At 39.1% G+C, this 22,061-nt stretch overlaps 2 protein-coding genes across 4 annotated transcripts; one reads left to right on the top strand and one right to left on the bottom strand.

Annotated features, from left to right (window-relative positions):
- The first annotated feature begins 988 nt into the window (after positions 1-988).
- On the top strand, positions 989-20,556 carry LOC144667531 (xaa-Pro aminopeptidase 3-like). 3 transcript variants are annotated; one of them, XM_078528961.1, is made up of 17 exons: positions 989-1,088; positions 1,155-1,295; positions 3,838-3,948; positions 8,954-9,008; positions 9,133-9,225; positions 9,453-9,526; positions 9,886-9,955; positions 10,306-10,369; positions 10,644-10,684; positions 11,359-11,471; positions 11,688-11,797; positions 12,438-12,601; positions 12,797-12,947; positions 13,315-13,387; positions 14,883-14,929; positions 18,868-19,028; positions 20,241-20,556. In XM_078528961.1, exons 1-17 carry the CDS (start codon positions 1,010-1,012, stop codon positions 20,377-20,379), a joined length of 1,686 nt encoding a protein of 561 aa, XP_078385087.1. In that variant the 5' UTR covers positions 989-1,009; the 3' UTR covers positions 20,380-20,556. The 3 variants fall into 3 exon arrangements, with proteins under 3 accessions (XP_078385087.1, XP_078342052.1, XP_078342044.1); XM_078485926.1 differs by having other exon boundaries at positions 996-1,088; positions 1,165-1,295; XM_078485918.1 differs by lacking the exons at positions 989-1,088; positions 1,155-1,295; positions 3,838-3,948 and adding an exon at positions 7,307-8,024.
- LOC144628559 (uncharacterized) lies at positions 15,809-16,747 on the bottom strand. The gene is made up of 2 exons (XM_078486679.1): positions 16,494-16,747; positions 15,809-16,421 (listed from the first exon to the last, which is right to left on the bottom strand). The coding sequence occupies exons 1-2, from the start codon at positions 16,658-16,660 to the stop codon at positions 15,809-15,811; spliced, it is 780 nt and encodes a 259-aa protein (XP_078342805.1). The 5' UTR covers positions 16,661-16,747.
- Positions 20,557-22,061: the final 1,505 nt, after the last annotated feature.

Here is a 22,061-nt window from a genome sequence, read left to right as displayed (position 1 = left end):
GTCTTGATATCCGACCCTCGCAGAGCCTAGACAAAACGCAGCTTGAGTGTATCGATTTGTTTACGCCGCAATTATATGCGCAATGTTTTCTCCGACAGTAGTCGGAAATATCTGTATTTTTGTTCGTGCTTTTTCGTCGCAAAAACAAAGCGTCGAACGCATATTTTGTTGTTTCATTTGCTAATTTCGCTGCCGTAATCGACTGCCTCGAAAGGTCCTTGCAATTTTAAAGTATAGAATTGTCAGATCTCGGTGAAATTTGCACTGTTTATTTGTGTAATGTTGAGAAATATGTGTATAAATACCCGGCGCAGACGAGCCATTTTTGATAAAATTATATGGCTGCATTTCCTCCGCGAAGATAGGAAATTGTTAAACTAAACTACAAAGCAACTGTAATAATAAGTTCGAAGAACAATGCACAGGATAAACCTTCGACTCATACTTCATGCAAAAAAGTCGGTATCTCGAAGAGACTTTGATTCATCTTTTGGAGTCGAGCAGATACACGAAGTGTTCGGGCGTATCTTTTCTCTCAAATTTTTTCCGCTGCTCAAAAATAACGCTATACGTGCTGACAGAAAAGTAAACATATTCACAAAACAAATTTACTTAATGCTTAAAAGGATCAAAGGTAATACACTAACCGGTAAATATTTTGGTTGTGAAAACTGAATAGCGCTACGACCCCTGCGAGCACGAGCCATCAATGACGCAACTCACGTGGAAAAATAAAGCAAAGTGAGATTGTTTTACTTTATTGGACACTTATTTAGAAAAAATGCGGAGGTCGGCACTTCATTCATCGAATTACCATGAGGTTGCTCGAAGAGCCTTTGATATTGATTGATTAGTTACTGAGCTCCTCTCCGGCTCCCTGTGCTATCTCCTCTCCCTGTGCTTTCGTTAGAGGTCGGGAGCACTTCGGATATTGGCCGTCAACTTTCGGCCCATATCCGGAAGCCACGATCGTACGGAAGGAGCGGGACCTGGAAAAAACATCAAAATAATGGCGGCTGAGGTGAAACACTTTGCTGCGCGAATACCAAAACTAACTCTTGTTTTGAAGACGAATTCACGGACATTTGGTGAGTTTGAAAGAAGTATGACAGGGAGAATTGTTTTGTGTTGATTTTAAGCTAATATTCTAATAGTTCGTATTAGGTACATCCATGGAACAAAGTTTACGAGATGGAAAAGTCGGCCACCTCTCGCCGCATGTTGGTCAACATCTCGGATGCGAACAGAAAGCACCCTGAGCGGCATTGCTGGAGTACAACCGTGTTCCAATGAAGGTAAAAACTTACTTTATCTCATCGTACAAGTTCTTCATATACCTTGAGATCTCTTTTTGTAATTGGGCGATTCCAGAAAATATCCGTACCATACCACGGACGGCTTCCATATTTTAGCCCCCCTTGCCTTCGGAAATTCCAAAATGCGTTATCCCCCCATGCCCTCGGAATTCCATAATCATTAACCCCCCCTCCCGTTCAGATTTTTCATTTTTTAGTCAAGCTCTTTAGAATTCCCGTCAGGGTTCGCAAATACGCCCAATGTGGCGTATTTTACATCAAATTATTTCAAATGACTCGATCTGTACATAGCGACAGTCATTATGACTCAAGAAATTCTGGGATGAAAATGTAAAAAAAATAAGACTTTTCTCCTTACCCTTGTTCAACAGATACAACCTACATTAATTTTACATTGCCCTAAACTGGTGCAGAACATTAAAATAAGAATATCGTGTGATGCACGTGTGTAAACGCGGAAGATAATACGATCGAGTGCACTGACGTATCCGCCATCTTGGATTTGAGCCTTCACGGTCAGCAGTTGCTCCCAACCCACATGCTTTAAAATGGCGTCTCGAAGCGTAGCAAAAGAGTTTCCCACTGAATTAATGGACTTAATATTTGTGGATCCGCTTTGACAAGAAAACAAAGAGCGAATGAAGCAGTTCATCAATGTTAAGGCATCTGAAGATTGATGTAGAACCCACATTTTAGCGATTTTCTTTTGTAAATGAACGCAAACACATGCCTGATCGATCGATACTTGTCTTGTATCCTGCTTCCGCTACGCGGTCGTCAGTTCGGGCTTTATTTGCGACTTGGTAGTCCACAAAAATAAGCATTTTCAAGGATCACACTCTTGTTTTCTCCTCTGGAAATCCAAGACCTGGAACTCCCCATGCCTTTGGAATTTCCAATCGTAAGTATCCCCCCATGCCTTCGGAATTCCAGTTCAATGAACCCCCCCTTGCCCTCGGATTTCCAAAAAGCCGTCCGTGGTATGGTACGGATATTTTCTGGAATCGCCCATTGAGCCTAATGAATGCCACTGTGCATAATGGTCCATAATGGCAGTGGCAGACAAGGAGAGATCCCAGGGTAAAAAGGTGAAATAGGTGGGGACCCGAACGGGGGGGGGGGGGCACCCTGTATATTTTTGGGTGGGGGTGAGCCGCTGGGAATTTGAAACCCTTATACCCTATACCAGACCATGTTCAGCGTATTTTGCAACCCAATATTAGACTAGACACCGAAATTCCCTACCCTATCCCAGACTTGTATCATTTAGAACTGTATCATTATCAGTGTATTAATGGAAAACCATCTGTCAACAACGATGCTGCAATGATTTAATTTACGTTTAGGAAAGCCTCTTTCTCTTCTGAGTTTCTATTCCTACTCTGGACTTAATTTGTCATACCACCGATCAGTTTCCCGGCAAATGCTACCCTTTTCTAGACCAAAACTTTCTGATTTCTATACCCTATCTCAGACTTAACTGCTTGAAAACCATACCCTTCACAGCAGCACATACCTATATAGATCATAAATGGGAGTGCCCCCACCTGGCGGCCCGAATGGGAATTCAATATCCCCCAACTTTGGCTATTGTCCTCCATCCACTTTCCACACTTCATCAAGATCTGTTAGTGGAGTCAACTCTCGCCTTGCGGACACCCCGCTATTACGGACACTCGCTATTACGGACAAAATCCAGATCCCCAGGGAAAGAGGTTTGACTGGAAATGACTCCCGCTATTACGGACTCTCGCTATTACGGACACCAAACGGCACCCCGAGCGTGTCCGCTATAACGGGAGTTGTTGTGGATGAAAATGACTTTCAGGTCAAAATGATTTCAAACTTAAGTTTGATTTCAATGATCCTTTGTTCCAGATTTATTACCAAAAATTATCCTTAAAATATGAATCAAACAAAGTTTACCTTGTAAATCATTTTGACCTCAAAAACATTTTCAGCTACAACAGATGCATCACCATTATGAAACAAATTCTCAGAGGTTGCCAAGGCAAACAAAAACAATAGGGGCTATTCCATTTTATTTCCACACCATCCTATAGTCAACAAAAATTCCTTCCTCCTCCACAAGAAGCCACTCAGTTCCTACCCAATGTCTCTTTACTCCCTTAAGAAAAAAGTCACTTTTTTCAAACTCCTTCTGATCAAAAGATGCCAACAGCGCAACTCCTAAGTTCAGAAATGACTTTGAGTTCCTTCAGACCAAGGGGGAGGGAGTGGGCTGACATTGATAACAGTGGCTATTAGATGGGCTGTGGTATTAAATGTCAGAGAGCAAGGAAGAGGTTTGGAATAAGTTATAATAATGAGGTTAGGAGAGGGAAGAGAATGGGGGCCTCCTCTTCTCATCCCTTGTTTCCAGGAAAAAAGGAAGAAGTCTGTGAGATCCTGGGAATGAGGTTACTTCCTGCTATTATTTATGCTTTGGCGAATTATCACACCTGCATGACTAACTCAAAGAAAGGTCCATACTATATTCCAATCTCATTATTTTTTGTAGAAAATTTAAAATCCCTCAGTGAAAGAGGCCTCAGGTTTGTTGGCGACAAGTCAAAGACTATCGGACAACCAACACCAGAATCACACCCTCACCTCATGGAGGAAGACGAAAGTAGGTGTCGTCATGTTTGAAGATATTGATTTTTAGTGCAGAATGCACTATTGTGATGGTTTGGTGGGTTGGCGGTTGCTAAACCCCTAGACCGCTAACGCGGTGTAAACTTTTAATCGCCAATTAATTAATTAATATCAATTAATTAATTATTCCTTGTGGAGGGGGTGGGGGTGGGGAGCACCTGACCGTACCCCTAGGTAAAACCTGGAGCACATCTACGTTACTTTCATATGAAGATCTCAAACGTATATATTTGTTTCAGAAAACCCTTTGCTCTCCTTGTGGTACTACTCAACGTAATTTACACCAAACGCATGCGCAGATTAGTCTACGTTGTTTTCTGGAACTATCATGAACATCGCTTGTATTGCGTGTTTGCGGTAGGCTTCCTGCAGACTTCTTGGCGCCAAGTAAAAACCGCAAATTAATTAAATTAGATTTTGAGACTTTCACGGCGCTTTCGTAATTAGGTATGCAAAAACTTGCACCGGGATTTTCGGCGTGAACACCTGATAACCAGGAAACAAATATCCTAGCTGTACTACGTTTTAAAAAACCTGTCGAAAAATATGTTTTTTGATTAGATTTGTTTCTTTAGTTTTTGAGAATCGTCTTTCGTGCAGTCTAAACCGTAACTTAATTAAATTAAACAAATGTCATCGATGCCGCCGTAAAACAAACAAAAAACAAAAGTTTCATGTTATCGCATTTTCAAGGAAGACAAAAGTATTTTGTTACAAACGAACAAAAGTGTCGTGTTACGTTTGCAAAGATTAGCGTAAGGAACACCTGGGAAAGAATACAAGTAGCCTGTGAACAGTTTTTCCGAAAGTAAAATAAAGCAAATAAACACGAACATATATAAAACAACATACTTTCAATTGTTCCATATTGCATTCTGCACTTACCAAATCATCGAGATTTTTTTATATAATAGCTTTGAAGTCTTTGCTCCATTCCTGAAGGTCACAACTAATAAAAGCTCCTCACCAAATGGGAATCATTTGGAGAAAATTACATTATTTGGGGAGGCATGCCCCTGGTACCAACTCACTTGTTATACTGAACAAAAATCTTGTTGTGGTAATTCAAGACAATTTCTGGAGAGGAAATCAATTTGTATTTTCATGCAGAAAAGTGGGATTACAAAATATGACAAATTTAAAATACCTCAGTCTCTGTTTTAAAGATGAATTTCAGTCCGTACTGCGCAATCTCGGCTGCAATGTTTATTTGAGCCCACCACGAAGGAATGTTTACAAGCAAAACTTAAATTTCCGCGACAAACTTACCTTTTTCTTCATTATTAACGCCAGATATCCTTGCAGAACAAATAATAACGAGTAGAAGAACCTTGACGCTATTTCAAACCGACCTTTCAGCTCATCGGAAATCCTTGAACGAAACGAACTGTAATGGCGGACTAAAAAACTTCATGTATGCTGTCACCGAAGTGTAACGTTTCAACGAATTCAAAACAAAAACGAAAACAAACCCCGAGTCTGCGCAGTACGGACTGGAAATCAGCTTTAACACTTGCTTCAAACCTTTAGTTTAAAGACCGTGCAAGTTAGTTTGAAAATATATGACTGTTTTGCAGCAACTCTATTGTACATGTACCATTTTACTCTGAACATGAGTTTTTCATGTATACTTGTTAATTTATGCAGTGCTTGACACTAACTTTTTTTGATACTAGGCCATGGGCTAGTAAGTTCAAATAATCACTAGCCCAAAAGGACAAGTCACTAGCCACCCCCCTCCCAAAAACAAATAAAATTAGAAAACCGAGTTTGAATCAGCTTCATCAGCTTATCCCTCAGCTAAACTCTCAGAGTCCTCCATTGAATCGCAGCAACGGATATGCTTTCTTCCAACTCGGTTGAAAATTTCTTGACCGCTGATCGCACTTCTTTTTCTCTTCATGATGTGTGTGGTCCTTTGGTGAACAATCTGGATCAGGATTATCGGCCCTTGGAGGTCGTTGCAAAAAGCTTGAAATCTCCTTCATGCTTGCGGTGACACAGTGACTGCTCGCGCGAAAACATCCAAGATGGTGGACCTTTGTTGGCTCTCACCCAGGTCCCTTGTGAGTGACATGGAAGCGAGGACGGAGAGCCTTTTCCAAGATGGCGTCAGGTTTGCATTTGCGAGTCAATCGTAAAACCCATACGATACGAGATGGATCGAAAGCCCTCTGGTTTTAAATTGCTCAAGCTATGGAAACTAGATCCTGATGATGGTTTCTAGGAGAAATACTTCCCAAGTTATAGAGTTGTAGTTAATTTATTTGTCCACGAAGCCAACTAGTCTAGGGGCTAGTAGAAGCGTACTTTCACTAGCCAAGCATGAAGTTTTACTAGTCCTTGGCTAGTGTACTAGCGTTAGTGTCGAGCACTGTTATGATCTAAAGAAGAAATCCCTTCCATGAAAAAAAAAACTCTGCAGCAGAATTTGGATTGGATTCTTTCTGTCCAGAAGGGTTCTAACTTGTATCAACCATTTAGTACATGAAAAATTAGTAAGATATTAAAAAAAAAAAACACAGAACACATAGATTTATTATGTCATGTTGGGAGAAATAGTAGAAAGAATGTACAGTTGTCAATGATTTGCTTAAAAATAGATTTTTTTCAAGCCAAAAATTGATGGAAAGAATAATATTATTAGCACTTGATGTGCATAAAGACTAAATGTTGGTCACTTGTAAAATTTATTAATTCTTTATAGCAGTAATTATTACTATAAATTTGTAATAAAATTCCATATATTGAGAGTCAAATGGCTTGTGAATTACTCAGTGTAAATTAAATATTTAAATCTTTCCTGTTAACTTGTTAAAATGAGCAGGTGGTAATTTATTTTACCAAAAATGTTGGGTAATTTTTTTCAAAAAAATATATTAAATTATTATTTGAATATACTTTTTTCACTTTGAAAAGATAATCTGATACTTATTTTCATGAGGAATTTTAAATTATAAATGAGATAAATACAGAGAAATTTGCTCTTAAGAATAATGCGTGTCAGTTTTGCTAGAAATAGATTGAAACAGTTTTTTTTTTGTTTGTGTTAACATCTTGTGGTTACAGGTATTTGTAGCAAGTAAAGCAGGGTTTGAATGTCAATCAGTTGCAATTTATAGATTTTATATAAATAGATTCATTAACATACTACCATTAAAAGATGTGATAATAAAAAGAATAACATGATTGTATTTCATTTTAATATCAATGTTGATACAGTGATGAAATGCAAAAGTTAGAAATGATGATCAGCTTAAACAAAATTTTCTTCTTCAATCTTGCAATAATTTTCATATTTTTATCAAATTATCTTTTAAGAAGATAGTTCAGATATTAATTCATTGAGTGGTCCAGTATTTTATTTCCATGTTCTACCTACTTGAATAACTGCAAAATATTTTAGAGAGTTAAGGAATTAATTACTTTTGTAGAGATCCACAAAACTGTTACTTGCTGACACTGCTGGTGGTACAGGTGCCTTGTGTTGTTATTGGTCAGGAAGGAACAATGGAACAAGGAATCATGGGAATTGTTTTTCTTTTTTGTCCCAAGAAAAGCACATGGAACAAATTACTTAAGGAAAGATGAATTGAATTCTTGGTTTTTCATGATCTCAAGTTTAAAAAAAAACACATTGCAAAGAGGGAACAATTTTTTGTGGACTTTTCCTTTTTTTCTGAACAAAATGTTAATGGATAAGGGAAGATGTTCCACAGTACTCAGTTGTAGCTAGTTTCAAGTCAGCAATTGCCATCATGTGGAATTTTACTCTTCGAAGGATTTCATCTTTGGCAATTTTAACATGTGCTTTGGTTGTAATATTTCTGGCAATTTCATACTTTCCTGGACTTAATAAGATGCCACTGTTCAAGAGGAACACAATTACTAGTGAAATGATTCATTTGGAAGAACCAGTCATTTTAGAACAAGCTGGTTACACAACAGAGAATGAAGGTGTTATGATGATGGAACTGTTACGACCTTCAGCTCCTGACTTGTATCCGACTCCAAGACGACCAAGGAGAGGAACACCTGATAGTAGTTTTGGTATAAATTTTCTGAATTACTTTGATTTAGTTGTGTGGAGTATACACTTGATCAACTTATAGTTGAAATAGAATACTGATTTCTCAAGCCTTCAAGGAAAATAGATATTGGCTTGAGAAATCAAGAAGTTCAAGAAAACTGAGGTATAAAGTTGAACCCCAGTAACTCAAACTCTGAAGGGAAACAAAAAACAGTTTGAGTTAGCGGGGTTTTCGAGTTAACAGAGTAAATGACTAAAAAGTGGTTCCAAGGGAAATAGAAGTTAGTTCAAGTTAGCGGGGTTGTTCAAGTTATCCGAGTTCAGGTTACCAGTGTCCTACTGTAATATTATTGAGAGGGAGGTGCTCTGGCCTAATGGTTAGTGCACCGGACTCCGGATCAAGCGGTCTGTCCAATCATAGTGCAGACTTGTTTAACTGCAAAGTGATTTTAATTATCTTGTCAATTCGTTCCTTGAAATTTCATTGTTAATTTAATTGGTAATTATGGTTATTGCGTATTAAAATTAATTATAGACTTAGTGTATTTTTTCTATTTTAATGTTACTTTGCACATAAATGTTTTTTGTCATTTGTTAGCAACTTTTGACTGCTTCGTTACTCTCAAATACCTATGAGGCACTTCAATCTTTGCTTAGGATTCAGAGCATTTCCTTTACCCTTATTCTCTAGGGTATTTAATCCTGAAGCAGGGACGTTGCTAAGGACCGGCTGAAATAGAACTTAAATCTGGCTGAAATTTAACATGAAAGCAGAGACTTAGGCAAACTTTTAGAGCTGCTAAGGCCAGAAAAGCCAGCTGAGCCGTCTTAGTGTTTTCTTAGCTACATCTTTGCTGAAGAGGAGAGCCTTAACAAGCTCCTAACTCCCATTACAATATCTTTTTTTTTTTTTTTAATATTTTAAAACTTGATGTTTATTTCTTTGCAGTCACTCCTGGAATTACTAAGAAGGAATATAGAGACAGAAGACAAATGCTTCTAAGGTCTTAGTTACATTCTTAAAATTCTTTAAAAACTATAAGATGTTTTGGAATTGAGAGAACTTTCAATTTAGAATGCTCTCGTTTTGGAATTGAATTATTTTCTTAATTTTTTTTTAACCTGCAGTCTACTGGCCAAGACACATTTTGGTGAAACTCACGACAAACATTTGGTGATCATTCCAAGCAATCCTACAAAATACATGACAAAAGATGTGCCGTAAGTATCCATTCAACTTTTTGTTAATTTGTGCTCGAAGCTGTTTAGCTGTATATTCAAATAATTTCTAGTATTGTAATAAATATTAAGTTGAGCTAGACTGCGAACAGGCTTTCTCCAGGGATAATTCTTTCTTGGACTGCTTTACCCGCCAGCCATCCTTTTACTCCTATCTTCAGAATGAGCCTGAACATTCACAAGCCAGTTTGCTCTGCTTTTCACTACAGATATCCATTCAGACAAAACACAGATTTTCTGTACCTTACTGGTTTTCAACAACCAGATGCTGTTTTAGTTTTGCGTAAGTGCCATCAAATTCTATTTATGTATTAAGTAGTAAAGCATATTTTGTGTTAAATTTATCTCAACACATCTTCTCTCATTTTCGTTGTTCGGTTATAACTTTACCACAGCTCTCTTAACAGCTTACAGGGCCATATGGCTATAGGAAACACATATCATAGTCTACCAAGAAAAGAAACTGTATATTTTTCCTGTGGATGTATATATCCATGAATACTTTATGAATACCTCCTGCATGTCAGAGGTCTATAACAAATGAATGAGTTGATTCAAGAATTCTAGAAAATTGTAATCATGCTTCTTTGAGAAGCAAGTGCTGATTTAATGTTAAGTGTAATTCTTATTTTTGCTGTGCAGAATCTGTAGAAGGTCTGCCCTTGCCAGCTCACAAAAGTACTCTCTTTATCCAACCACATGATCCTAAAAAGTAAGTGTTTTCACATAATTGTAACAAAATAAATAAATATTGAAATCAATAATGTATGTTCAGATCTATGGATTACAATAATTTATTCTAATTTAAATGTGCAATACAGTGGTTTCTTTCATAAATTCAGTAATTGTGAGTAACAGCTCCCGTTCACTGACTGTTTGTCAACTGTCAGCTGACAGGGTTACCGACAGTTTCCCTGAACAGAAATTTTGCTTTTACCATAAATTCAATGCCACGGGCTTCAGGTCATGTTCAATGTTGCATGGTTATGCACTAGTACTGAGCCTCATTGGTCTTCCAGTTCTTTCCATTCTGAAAATAAGTATGATTTCTCTTGTTCAAAGGGTGCTGTGGGAAGGTAAACGACCTGGAACTAAAGATGCCATTCTTCACTTTGGATTTGATGAGGTAAGTTATACCTGTAATTAGTGATTCCACTTTGTTATAAACATTTTTAAACTTTACTTTTGCCATTAGATTAGCATGTTACTGATGTCATTAAATAAACTGTTGTGCTATGTCTGTGGGCGAGTGAAACACATAGTTGATTATTATGAACTTATAAATATGATAAAGGTAAATTAACCACCATAGCAAGTTTCAGTGTAAATTGTATTTGTTTAAGTCACAGTGGAAATAGTTTGACCAAACTTTTTCTTTAAATCTTCTTTTTTTTTTCTAGTCATATTCAATTCGAAATCTAGCATCAGTACTTATTGACAGGTATGTTGCTTCATCTAAGCCTTAATTGTCATTTCTCCTATTAAAATATACTGTAAAATTCTGGTTATAAGCCCCTCTGCTTATAAGCCCCCCCCCCCCCCCCCTGGTTATAGGCCCATCTACCTGGAAACAGAAAAATACATCTGGTTATAAGCCCCCCTGGATATAAGCCCACCTCTAGAAAACTTTTTCAGGGCTAAATGTTGCTTTATTATGACTTTTTAACTTAAAAACATATTTCGTTCAATGCTGCTGTGGCTCATTTCGAAGATGTGAGTGAGCTGCAATTCAGTCTTCTCCAAGGATACATTAATTTTGATGTATGTATTGGACTTGAAGTTCCATGTAAAATGGATAGCTGCACCCACCTTTTACAATGAATATTGTATGAGGTGCAGCAAAAAATTAATTACGTTTTGGTTGCCAAGAACAAACTTAAAATTCTTTCGGTCAAAGCATGTTGTGGACCCAAGCATCCTGCACTCAACTTGATTCAAAATCCTGTGAAGCCAAAATGTAAAATAAGAAAGTAAGACACAAGTTTATGCTCTTACCTGTGAGCCACTTTTACTATTGCTACCAGGCCACGCCCATGCCCTAAGGGGTCAGTTGGATGCTAACAGTTTTCAATAGGTTAGAAGTATTTAATCAAGTCTTTTGTGCAATTAAACCAGGTATGCTGGCAAAGACTTCTGTGTGTGGTATGATTCCCTTCGTCCTACCCACCCAACCATCCATGATGAAATCTCCAAGGTTCTGTTCCACACAGAGAAGTTTAGTTACAAAAGTAAGTGCACCTCTTACTCTTTTTCCAATTACTTTCCAATCTGTTCTTTTGGTAAAGAAGGTATGGCCAGGTTTTCTTGCTTTATCTTTTTCTATCATTTGATAGCCCCTTACTATCTGAAGACTACAGTGAATCCACAAAAAATTTGGGTCAATAGCAGCTCTACATAAGAGCACAATATTAAAACAATAGATTATGCTCTGCATTTCTTTTCAGATTTGCTGGTTCTTGGCCACAACATTCACATGCTTAGACTTATTAAATCTGATGCAGAAATTAAATTACTTAGAGAATCAGCTTCACTGGCATCCAGAGCTATTACTAAGGTGAGATTTATTTCTGTCATTGTTTTATATGGCCTACATGTATAAGAGCAGACACATTGGACTCTGCTTGAGTTTTGATGATAGCTTAAGTTTTAAATTTTCAACCAGTCCACTTGTGCCTTCACCTTTTGCAGTGCCACTTACTTTTGTTACTTGTTTCGCTTCTAACTCAATCCAGGCAGAAAAAAAAAGGCCTGGGTGGTTAGGAACACTGTAAGAGTAATTAAAAGTGTCTCGCTCACTGCTGTGGCGTCGTCATCAGTCAGGACTTGGTCATGACTGCAGCATCAAGCTTGATCCGAATTAATGTACTGTTTAAAATTTTGCACAAGTGTGTAAATACCAGTTTGAATCGGACTATTATCTTTCTTATTACTTGATCTGTAAATGCATTCTTCTACCACCTTGAAATGTTGATCTCAATGTGTTCATAATAATTATTGTGCTCAGGGTTTTCAAAGCAAGCCGGCGACTACCAGAGTTCCACCAGCTACTTGATGATAATATTATGTTGCCGGTTACTCTGGTCAAAGAAACAATTCACAACAAACAAGCTTGGCTTGTCACAGCCGCCTACTGCTGACTCCTACTTCAAAACATTTTGTTTTATCTAACCATGAAACCTATTTATGATTCAAAGGTTATGAAAAGCACTCGTCCAGGGCTGGAGGAGTCTCATCTTCATACTATCTTGGAATATGAGTGTCGAATGGGTGGGGCTGAGAGACTTGCTTACCCTCCTGTAGTGGCTAGTGGACCCATGGCTAACACCCTTCACTACATAAACAACACACAACTTCTAAGGTAATTGTTGTTAAAGAAAACACCAGCTAGTGGTCAGAACGGGACTCTAACCCGCGACCTTCGGTTTTCGAGTCCAGCACTCTAACCACTCGACCACGCTGCCTCCTTAAAGGGCCAAATTACAGTCATGTAAAAATAGTTCTATTCAGGACAGGTGTTCATTTTGCTACCCAATGTCCTTGCTGTTTTCTTCAGAGATGGGGAGCTGGTCCTTATGGATGCTGGATGTGAGTACCACGGCTACGCCAGCGATATCACCAGGACGTGGCCAGTCAGTGGTAAATTTAGTGACCCACAGAGGGAACTCTACGAACTGGTGCTAAGAGTACACAAAAAATGCTTAAAAGTGAGCTCCTTCTCTTTCTTTAAACACTTTCACTTAAGGCTAGTAAGGCTTGTCTAAATAGAAAAATGTTGCTTAGTGCAGAGACTTGCGAGCAATCTAAAGGCTTAGTTTAAAATGCAAATAAGAAGGCCTGGTCAATCAAGCTTTCTAAAAGACTGATATAAGGACTTCCACCTATGTAATTATTAAATTTTATGATGCTGTAAATAGATGTATTGTTATAACTATGTACATTAGCGTCAAAGTTTTTTTGCTCTTAGTTAGGTGTGTCCCCTTTAAGCAGAGAGTTCTCCATCTGCTGAATACTTTTAGACACGTTAATTTAAAGTTCATTGATTCATTCATGTTTGACTTTCTTTGTTGCCAGCTTTGTCAAAAGGAGGTGTCACTAGACTATCTTCATCATGCCATGCTACTACTCCTTGGAGAGGAACTTATTAGTGAGTAAACTATTTTGTTTTGAGCGTTTAGTTTATTTGCATTTGGTCACTTGTGCATAACTGATGGTGTTTGGTAGGTACGAAACTTGAGAAGCTGACTCAAGAAACTTGCTTGACAAATGTTTCTTCGTATTGAGGGTACAGTTGAAGGCATGATTTGGAGTGTAACAGCAGTGTAATGCTGACAAGGCTCGACAGAGAATGAAGAAAAACAAAAAACAATGAAAGTGAACATACATGCAGCCCATCACTACACCTTTTTGTAAGCCAGTGCTAAGCGCATGACCAATTTATCTCTGGTTTGATTTTCATTTTGATTGGATAAACAAGGTCTTATCTTCCCTGATTTGTTTGTCTTACTGATACAGGAGTTTTATTGAACAAGATATAGAGCGGTTTTCACTTGAGTGTCGAAAGTACCTTATTATAGGAAATTAACTTGTCATGAAATTTTACGCGAATTTTAAACATTCGCGTTAATTTAAGTCGCGTTAATTTTTGTTAACGTTAATTTTCGCACCGTTAATTAGGTGGAGCGTTAATTTCTATGACGTTAATTTCCATTATTTTGGTCCCAATTTCTCATTACAGTCCAGCGTTCTTGACTCCAAGGAAAAAGCATATTTTATCTGCCACTATCATTGATACTGCAAAGAACGCTCAAATGAGAAGAACATTGTTTTCGTTTAAGATAACAGCCTGCAAGTATTGAAATAAACTTGTTCCTTTGTGTACGTCGCGTTAATCCTTCATTTTGAAATGTTCCCCCCTCTTTCGCGTTATTTCCTTTATTGGGAAGTAACTTTTCCTTCAATTCGCGTTAATTTAAGTCGCGTTAATTTCAAATACCTTAATTACACAAGCGTTAATTTCCTATAATAAGGTAAATTGCGTTTGCTTTGGTTTTGCATTACTACGCTCAGTGATTGGCTTAAAAATCTCGCGCCACGTTCTCAGCCAATCAGAACTAAAACCAAAACCAATCGTGACTCGCTTGCGCACGTTTTCCCGCGCTTCGTGACGGCTACATGTATTTGCTTGGAGTTTTGATGATTGGTTCACTGGTTTGTCTGTGTCCTTTGTGATTGGCCAGAGTAATTACTTTGGTTTTGGTTTTACGACACTCAATTGAAAACTGCTCTAAAGCCCAGTAAATGTAATTTGTAAATGAAATTTATTTACCCACGTTACAACATAGAAAAGCTCAGGAGCTTGCTAAGACCTGTACCGTGCATCCAAGATCGAATTGGAATTTGGAGTGTTGGTTTTTGTGGAGGGAGGAAAACCTGAGAACCCGGAGAAAAACCCTCGGAGCAAGGACGAGAACCAACAACAACCCTCGTATGGCAACCGGGCCGGAATCGAACCCGGGCCACATTGGTGGGAGGCGAGCGCTCTCACCACTGCGCCATCCCTGCTCCCTGCTTAACTAAACAACCACATTGACCTAATTTACTTCATTTTAGAATTATCTTTTTCCTCTTTATTTTAACAGACATCAATTTTGTCCCGAAGAACTTGACCGAAAGTCAACTCAAAAAGGTATTTACACACAACATTAGTAACCTGCGGATACATTATAGGATGACTGAACGTATGTGGCTTTTTAATGAGGTCTTTAGAGAGGCCTATTGGACTTGATAACCTAGAAAGGCTTCCAATTTCAACGTTTTTAGGCGGTTTTCACTTGATTGTCGAAAGTAATTCGCATTTGCTTTGATTTTGCATTACTTTGCCTAGTGATTGGATTAAAAAACTCGCGCCACTTTTTCATCCAACCAGAATTAAGTAAAACCAATCTTGACGCGCTCGCACACGTTTTCCCGCGCTTTCCGACGTATACGTGTATTTACCTTGAGACTTGATTGGTTAATTTGATTGTCTGTCCTATAGGATTGGCCAGAGTGATAACTTTTGGTTTTACGACACTCATTGAAAACTGCTCTAACGGGTTTACATAGAAGCAATCGAGGTTTAAGGGTTTTTAGTCATTGCCAAATAGGGATAAGTTTTATTTGGTTTCTGTTTACAAAACGTTATAGGTAAAGAGCCATACTGAAACGGTACGATGGCATTTGACTTCTTTGCTTCCTAGAGTAAGACTAACTTGCTTTAATTTCCGCTTAGCCAAGTAACGGGAAAATGCTAAAAAAGTACTGTAATCAAAAACTTTTTCGAGTGACAATATTTCACTGTATTAATGAAAAGTGACTCCTCTCCGTAAAACTATTAATCGCTCTAAAGTCTATGAAATCCACTTGTGTTCAAAACCGGTTATTTTAAAGGCTGGCTGGTGAACATTAAAAACATCAATGTGGCTTTTACACCACTTCCTTTCTCACAGTTTGTTTTCTGTAAAAGTTCCTGGCAAGGGTCAGGCTCCTGCACGGGTAGAATCCCTTCACTTTACCAGTGTCGTTGTTAGACAGGTCTTGCTAATGGTATAGCACCATAAGAAGGTTTAGGTGCATAAACTCCCCCTGATACTCCCTGTGGTGCTGCAGTGTAAGGGGGAGGCTGTTCACTCGCTGTCGTTACCTCAGGGTTGTGTGGTGGAAGGTTGGTCGTGTGTTGCTGCTGTGGGGGATGGTGTGGGTAGCCTTGTTGGTAGCTATCGGACGGTGGAACCTGTCCCTGGTGGGGTGGGTTGCTCTGTATTGCACCAGTGGTGGGGACAGTAGTTGCTGTTCCTCTCTGTCCTGATCTCAGGCAACGGCCAATGGCGACTATACACATGGAAATCAAGCATATTACACCAATAATGATACCAATGGTGGCGGCAGTATCGTGACAACCTTTATTCGAGCATTGTCCGTCACAGCAGTGTTTGGCCTTGTTTCCACAATCAGAGTCTTTGGAACAAGAATACCCCGAGCAATCGAGCTCATCTATACATACGCTGCTACAACAACTTTCAGAGCCAGAACAATCTGAATCCGACGAACAGTAACGACCGAAACAACTTGAAGCGACAACGCATGAATGGCTACAACAAGTCTCCCAGCTAGAACAATCGGAATCCGACGAACAGCATCTTGATCCGTCAACACATTTACCATAACAGCAACTTTCCCCGATATAACAACCAGAATCAGTCACACAGCCGTGACCGATACAGTTTGATCCATCAACGCATCCGTAGTTGCAGCAGACTTGGTTCTCTTCGCAGTCACTCTTGAAAGTACACCCATCGCTTACAGCAACAAACAAGAAAGCAATCAGGGCAACCAGTGCCGTGTGTTTGAAGAAAGTTGCGAAAGAAAATGCTGCCATAGTTAACTCTATCGACGGCTTTCTTCCTTTCGTAATGTGGTTACGGTAACTTCGAACGTCGGAAGTTCATTAAGATTGATCACGAGTTATAGCTGAAACGTTGTCGCGTGCCTTTTTTCACGATCTATATCGCGTGCCCCTTTTCACGATTTTTCATCGCATGCCTTTTTTCGCGATTTTTCATCGCGTGCCTTTTTTCACGATTTCGCGCGCTTTGTCGACTGAATCAGATTTCGTTATCTCCATCAGCGCCCATTTTTACGTTGCAACGCAGCTTATATTACTCGTGAAAACCGCAGAATATAAATTACATTGTGACTTTTTTGGAGATCTTTTGTATCATTCAGCAAATCACAAATTTATTAATCAAGTACATAATTGTTCGGTGTTATGTAAACAGCAGAACAGAAAAAGTTTAGTTTTGTTCACAAACAATTTATTATAGCAGGGGAAAGGAAAGAAACGGTGAAAGCGTCAATCAACTGAAGTCAATTTGAGACTTGACTTGCGCTTTTGCCACCCAGAAATTTTGCAGCGTTTCAAAGCTAATATCTATATCTCCTTCAATATTACACGTAAAGTTAAGAGCTGAAAATTTTGCCGATTGTTAAGTTTCACAAGCTCTTTAAACTTCTGAAGTTAATATGTATATAGCAGGATGCCTTCTCTTTGCAAAGTCGTATGCAAATGAGGCAAAATGTAAACAACGACGTCAGCAAAGATCGTCCTATTGGCCTATTGTGCATGTCAAGGCTTAGGTTGTTACTACCAATTTCTTGATGCTATAGGAAGCATTGTGTCATATCCTGTGACTCAAAATATTGTTTAATGATGTAAACAGTCATCAAACTTAACAAGGAGCTATTCAGTTCAAACAGTCACGCCACTTGAGTTACACACAAGTCTGAGGTTTGCGTGAGTCACGCTGTGCGTGAGATCCCTCATAACGTTATCTCTAGCTATACTCCACATGCCTGGATAAATTTTGTTCACACTTGCAAATATTTATTTTGTTCCGAATCTTGAATAAAAAAATAAAAAAACATTTCACGCTAAATAAACGAGTAGACTCGAGCCCATTCTATTTCTTTCTTTTCATTCTATTTCCCATTCTATTTCTTTATTTTCATTCCATTTTCCATTCTATTTCTTTCTTTTCATTCTATTTCCCATTCTATTTCTCCGTTTAGCATCGTCCGAGGTTTGCACGAGTCAGGAAGTTTGCGTCAACTGTCGCAGTGAGCAAAAATTCCCCTTTACTTCATGACGTCATCCTGATCCACATGCATAAACAGATTCCGGCCTAGGCTTGCAAATATTTATTTTGTTCCGAATCTTAGATAAAATACACTTGAACCGGCACTTGAATGGCATAAATTGATTTCGGCAAAAATTAAAGGAGCTTTTAAACCAAGTTCAAGTTTAACTGCTATTTTGCTTGAAAAGCACAGCTATCAGCGGCATTTGAGAAGTCGCGTGATTCAAAGAAACTCTCTAATATGAACTCGGTCTCATCTCATGCATTTCACAGGGTCAACGTTTCTTCAATCTGGTGTATACACCGACCCCACCCATCTAAATTGTATATAGTTGACACGTAGCAGTCAATCCCTCCACGCACGCCACCCCATCCCACCCCACCCCACCCCACCCCACCCCATACCAATCTAGCCTCCACCTAGCCAGGACATGATGGTCAACATTGGACAAGATGGACGTAATAGTTGATTTTCCTCAATTTCATTACGCTTGAATTATAGTAATACCGTAAAGGGAAAACTAGCTGTTGATTACTCTACAAACTTTAAATGCAGGGCTGATCAAACAGCTAGGGACTGATGTTTTAAACTTATTTTGGCCCAATATTTCGGTTGAACAAAACCAACCTTCATCAGGGGCATACAATGCTAAGTGAGTATGGAAACAAACGGTAACAAAATTTAAATAAACTAAGATGAAAAACTGGTACGTGATAGGCTGATAATAAGAAAACAAAACAAATAACGGTAGAAGATAGAAATAGCATACATGTGACAAACATAATATATCAAGTTTCATCCCGTCTATTCATGCTATAGGGTTCAAGTGTTTTCCCTTTAGAAATTAAAAACGCTTCTGTGGCTTTGCGGATGCTGTCTCTATGTTGATTACTCTGCTTGCTTCAGTAGTTCGTCACTGACAGTTGTCTTTACCTTTGTGGCTTTCAGGCTGCTGGTGAATTCTGTCCTCATCACGTGGGTCACTATCTCGGTATGGACACGCATGACACGCACTTGGTGAGCAGAGGTCTGGGGCTACATCCGGGTATGGTGATCACGGTGGAGCCTGGTATCTACATCTCTGAGGACAACAAAAACGTACCGGAAAGGTTTGCAATGGGACCTCTGCAGCTAATGGTCACATGGTACAAAACAACACCTTGCTTGAGGACAGGCTACGCGCTGGGACATCGAAAACAAAGCGACTTCAACCAGTCATGACTTGACTTTCCTTTGTTTTGAATGTACCAGAGCGGACATTCCCTCCAACATGGAGGATTTTGAACCATGTGACCATAAGCTGCGAAGGGCCCATCCATCTCCTTAAAGGTGGTGTTACACGGGACAACTTGCAACAACGATTTTTCGCGCAACAATGTTGCGCGAAAAATCGTTCACCGTGTAACATGGTACCGGGGACGATTTTTCGCGCAACTTTTGACTCGGCAACACGTTGCGAGTTTTTGAACCCAAGTCAAAAACTCGCAACGCAAGATGACGAATATTTAGAAAGTTGACTCGTGTAACAGGGTCGCCGTCGATTTTTCGCGCAACACCTTCCCAGAGTTCTGTTCAACATGGCCTGGATGCGCGCGCGAAATGTTGCGAGTTGGCGTTGCGCTAAAAATCGTCTCGTATAACATGCATGTTGCCAAGTTCATTTCGTACGATGTTGCGCGAAAAGTTGACTCGTTTAACATATCACGAAAAGTTGACGCGGTTTTGCGCGAAAAATCGTTGTTGCAAGTTGTCCCGTGTAACATTTTAATTCTATTCTTTCAAACGGATGCGTTTTGACCGCCAGAACCATTCTCTTTTGGTGGCCGGCTTCCAATTAGCCAAGAAGTTGCAGCATTGGCGATTTAATTAAACTACATTCCACGCCGCAATTCTTAGGACACGCCGTTTTTTACACTTAAAACAGGAAAAAAATCAACAAATACCCCCCCCCCCCCCCCCCTGGCCCATTCAATGTTGTGTACCTTGAAAAAAAAAAACAATGCCCTCCGTTTCCGTCTATTTTGAAACATTGGTTTTGGGGAAGGGGGGTTCTCCATTTCTGAGAATTCGCAACGGAATGTCACGTTATAATTGTTGAAATGAGTGTCCCAAGGAATCATGGCACGGATTGTGGGTCACTTTGGCCTTGAGGTGCCTGTTTGTTTCTCCCAGTCTGAGTGTCAATAGCCTAGCTGCAGTCAAAATGTGAATTGTATAGCGGCTAAGGTGTGCTTTTTGTTTTGCTTTAGGAAAAGCAAATGTTGTTATATATATAACAAAAACCTTGGCCAGTGAAGGTGTAATTCTGTGTTCGTTTACAGGTATCGAGGGATAGGCATACGAATCGAGGATGATGTTTTGATCACAGAGAGTGGACCCGAAGTTCTTACTGATGAATGCCCAAAGGAGGTGGAAGATATTGAAAGACTCATAAATAACACAGAAACAGCGAGGCTTTGAAATTAAACGCTTGAGCTGAGAGGACCATTCGCTTCAAAGCAAGATCTTGTAACGGATGTGACTGATTTGAAACAAGAACATAATCGTCCCAAGACACCGAAAAACAAAATTTCGCATAGTCTGTGTCCGACTCAAAAACTCAGCTGCTCAATAAAAACAGAGGAACGTTTTATATCTTCCCAGTTTTGGTGTTTCTTGTTCTACCGTCCAGTTTCTTTGCTAACTGCTTGCATTTTTATAAAAATCTTACTTAAAAGTTGAATTTTCCCGGAAATGCGTTCAGAACTTTTCAAAATTTACACAATCGGTGACTCAAAAAATGGCGGTGAAGCAGTCTTACAGAGGCAAAGACAAGTCCGCCTTTTTAATACTTCTGACATGAGTTCATATTAAGGCTATCGGAAGACACCTGATGACCGGTTTATACCACATAGTATAGCTATTAGCATAGGCGTGGAATAGGGTATTGGGTTAAGCCTGGTTTTCACTAGCCACGCAAGCACAAGCGCAAGCACGCAAAAAGGACAAAACCCTTTTGCTTGTGCTTGACGCCAGCACTAGTAAAAGCTACAAAATGCAGTGCGCTTGTGCTTTTGCTTGCGCCAAAGCCATTTTCACGGTAAAGTAAGAGCTGTTATCCTTGCGCTTGTGTCGCTTGTGAAACCAGGCTTTACCGTTAGACAAAGAAAAACTGCAAAATAAAGCTGTTAAAAATTTAGAAGAAATCCAATGAAACAATTCACTTGTTTTATTTGTTCACAGTTGATGGATTTAACATTACCCATGTGCTAGTTTTATAATAGAACGAACAAGAGCTAGTTATAATAAACCATGATCTTTTCATACAATACTCAGACTGGAACTTTTTTGTAGTTCTGTATCTCGTATTTGTTTTCCTTTTGTTTTTAATGGACTTCTGATTTCTACAAGTCGTTTCCCTTGGTTTTGCTTCACAAAGTCGAACACTGGAATTTTACCCTGATTTTTAAATTCCCCTATTTCTCGAAACAAATTTATTTCCCTTGAAATCAAAATTCCACTGTATGTTCTTTTTCTCTTATCGACAAAACGGTAAAACAATTTAAAAAACTCTTGTTGAAGCTGTTCAAAGTGACCATAAATTTATGCAATAAAAACATTAAAGGTGCCACTGAGGCCCACCCACAGTTTACTTTTTATTTTTATTGATGTCCATGTCAAAAGTGCAGCTTGATCTTTTTTGCCAGTGGGCTAGCCTGCAGAACAGGCGGTTTATTTTGCGGGTCGAAGCGCGAAGTGCGAGTTTTTTCCCTCACGCTCCGCGCTCGTGGGGTCGCGCTTCGCGCGAGCTCGCAATAACCCCGCAAAAAAAATTAACCGCCTGTTCTGCAGGCTACAGTGGGCAGGCTTCGTGGTGGTGTTTAGCGTGGGAAAAATACAGACATCCAGTAAACGGGCTAGAACTTTTCAAGGTCATTGTGATATTGATTTTTAAATGCAGTAGCAAAAATTGAAGACAGTGACAAAGCTTGAAATTATACAATGTTCTTCAGACAAATTGCTGAGGTTTAGATACTGACAGGATGTTTATCGACCTTAGACAAATCGAAATCCCTGTCTCCCTGTCTCAAGTCCAGTACTAGTAAGGACTTGTTCGCTCCATATGTAGAAAGATTAACTTTTTTATATATTTTTTCGTGTAA

Source organism: Oculina patagonica, chromosome 1, assembly GCF_052425735.1.
Source record: "Oculina patagonica isolate OP01 chromosome 1, crgOcupat, whole genome shotgun sequence".
Classification (NCBI taxonomy): Eukaryota; Metazoa; Cnidaria; class Anthozoa; order Scleractinia; family Oculinidae; genus Oculina; species Oculina patagonica.
Note: the sequence above shows the minus strand (reverse complement) of the source record. Positions and strands in the feature narration are given on the sequence as shown.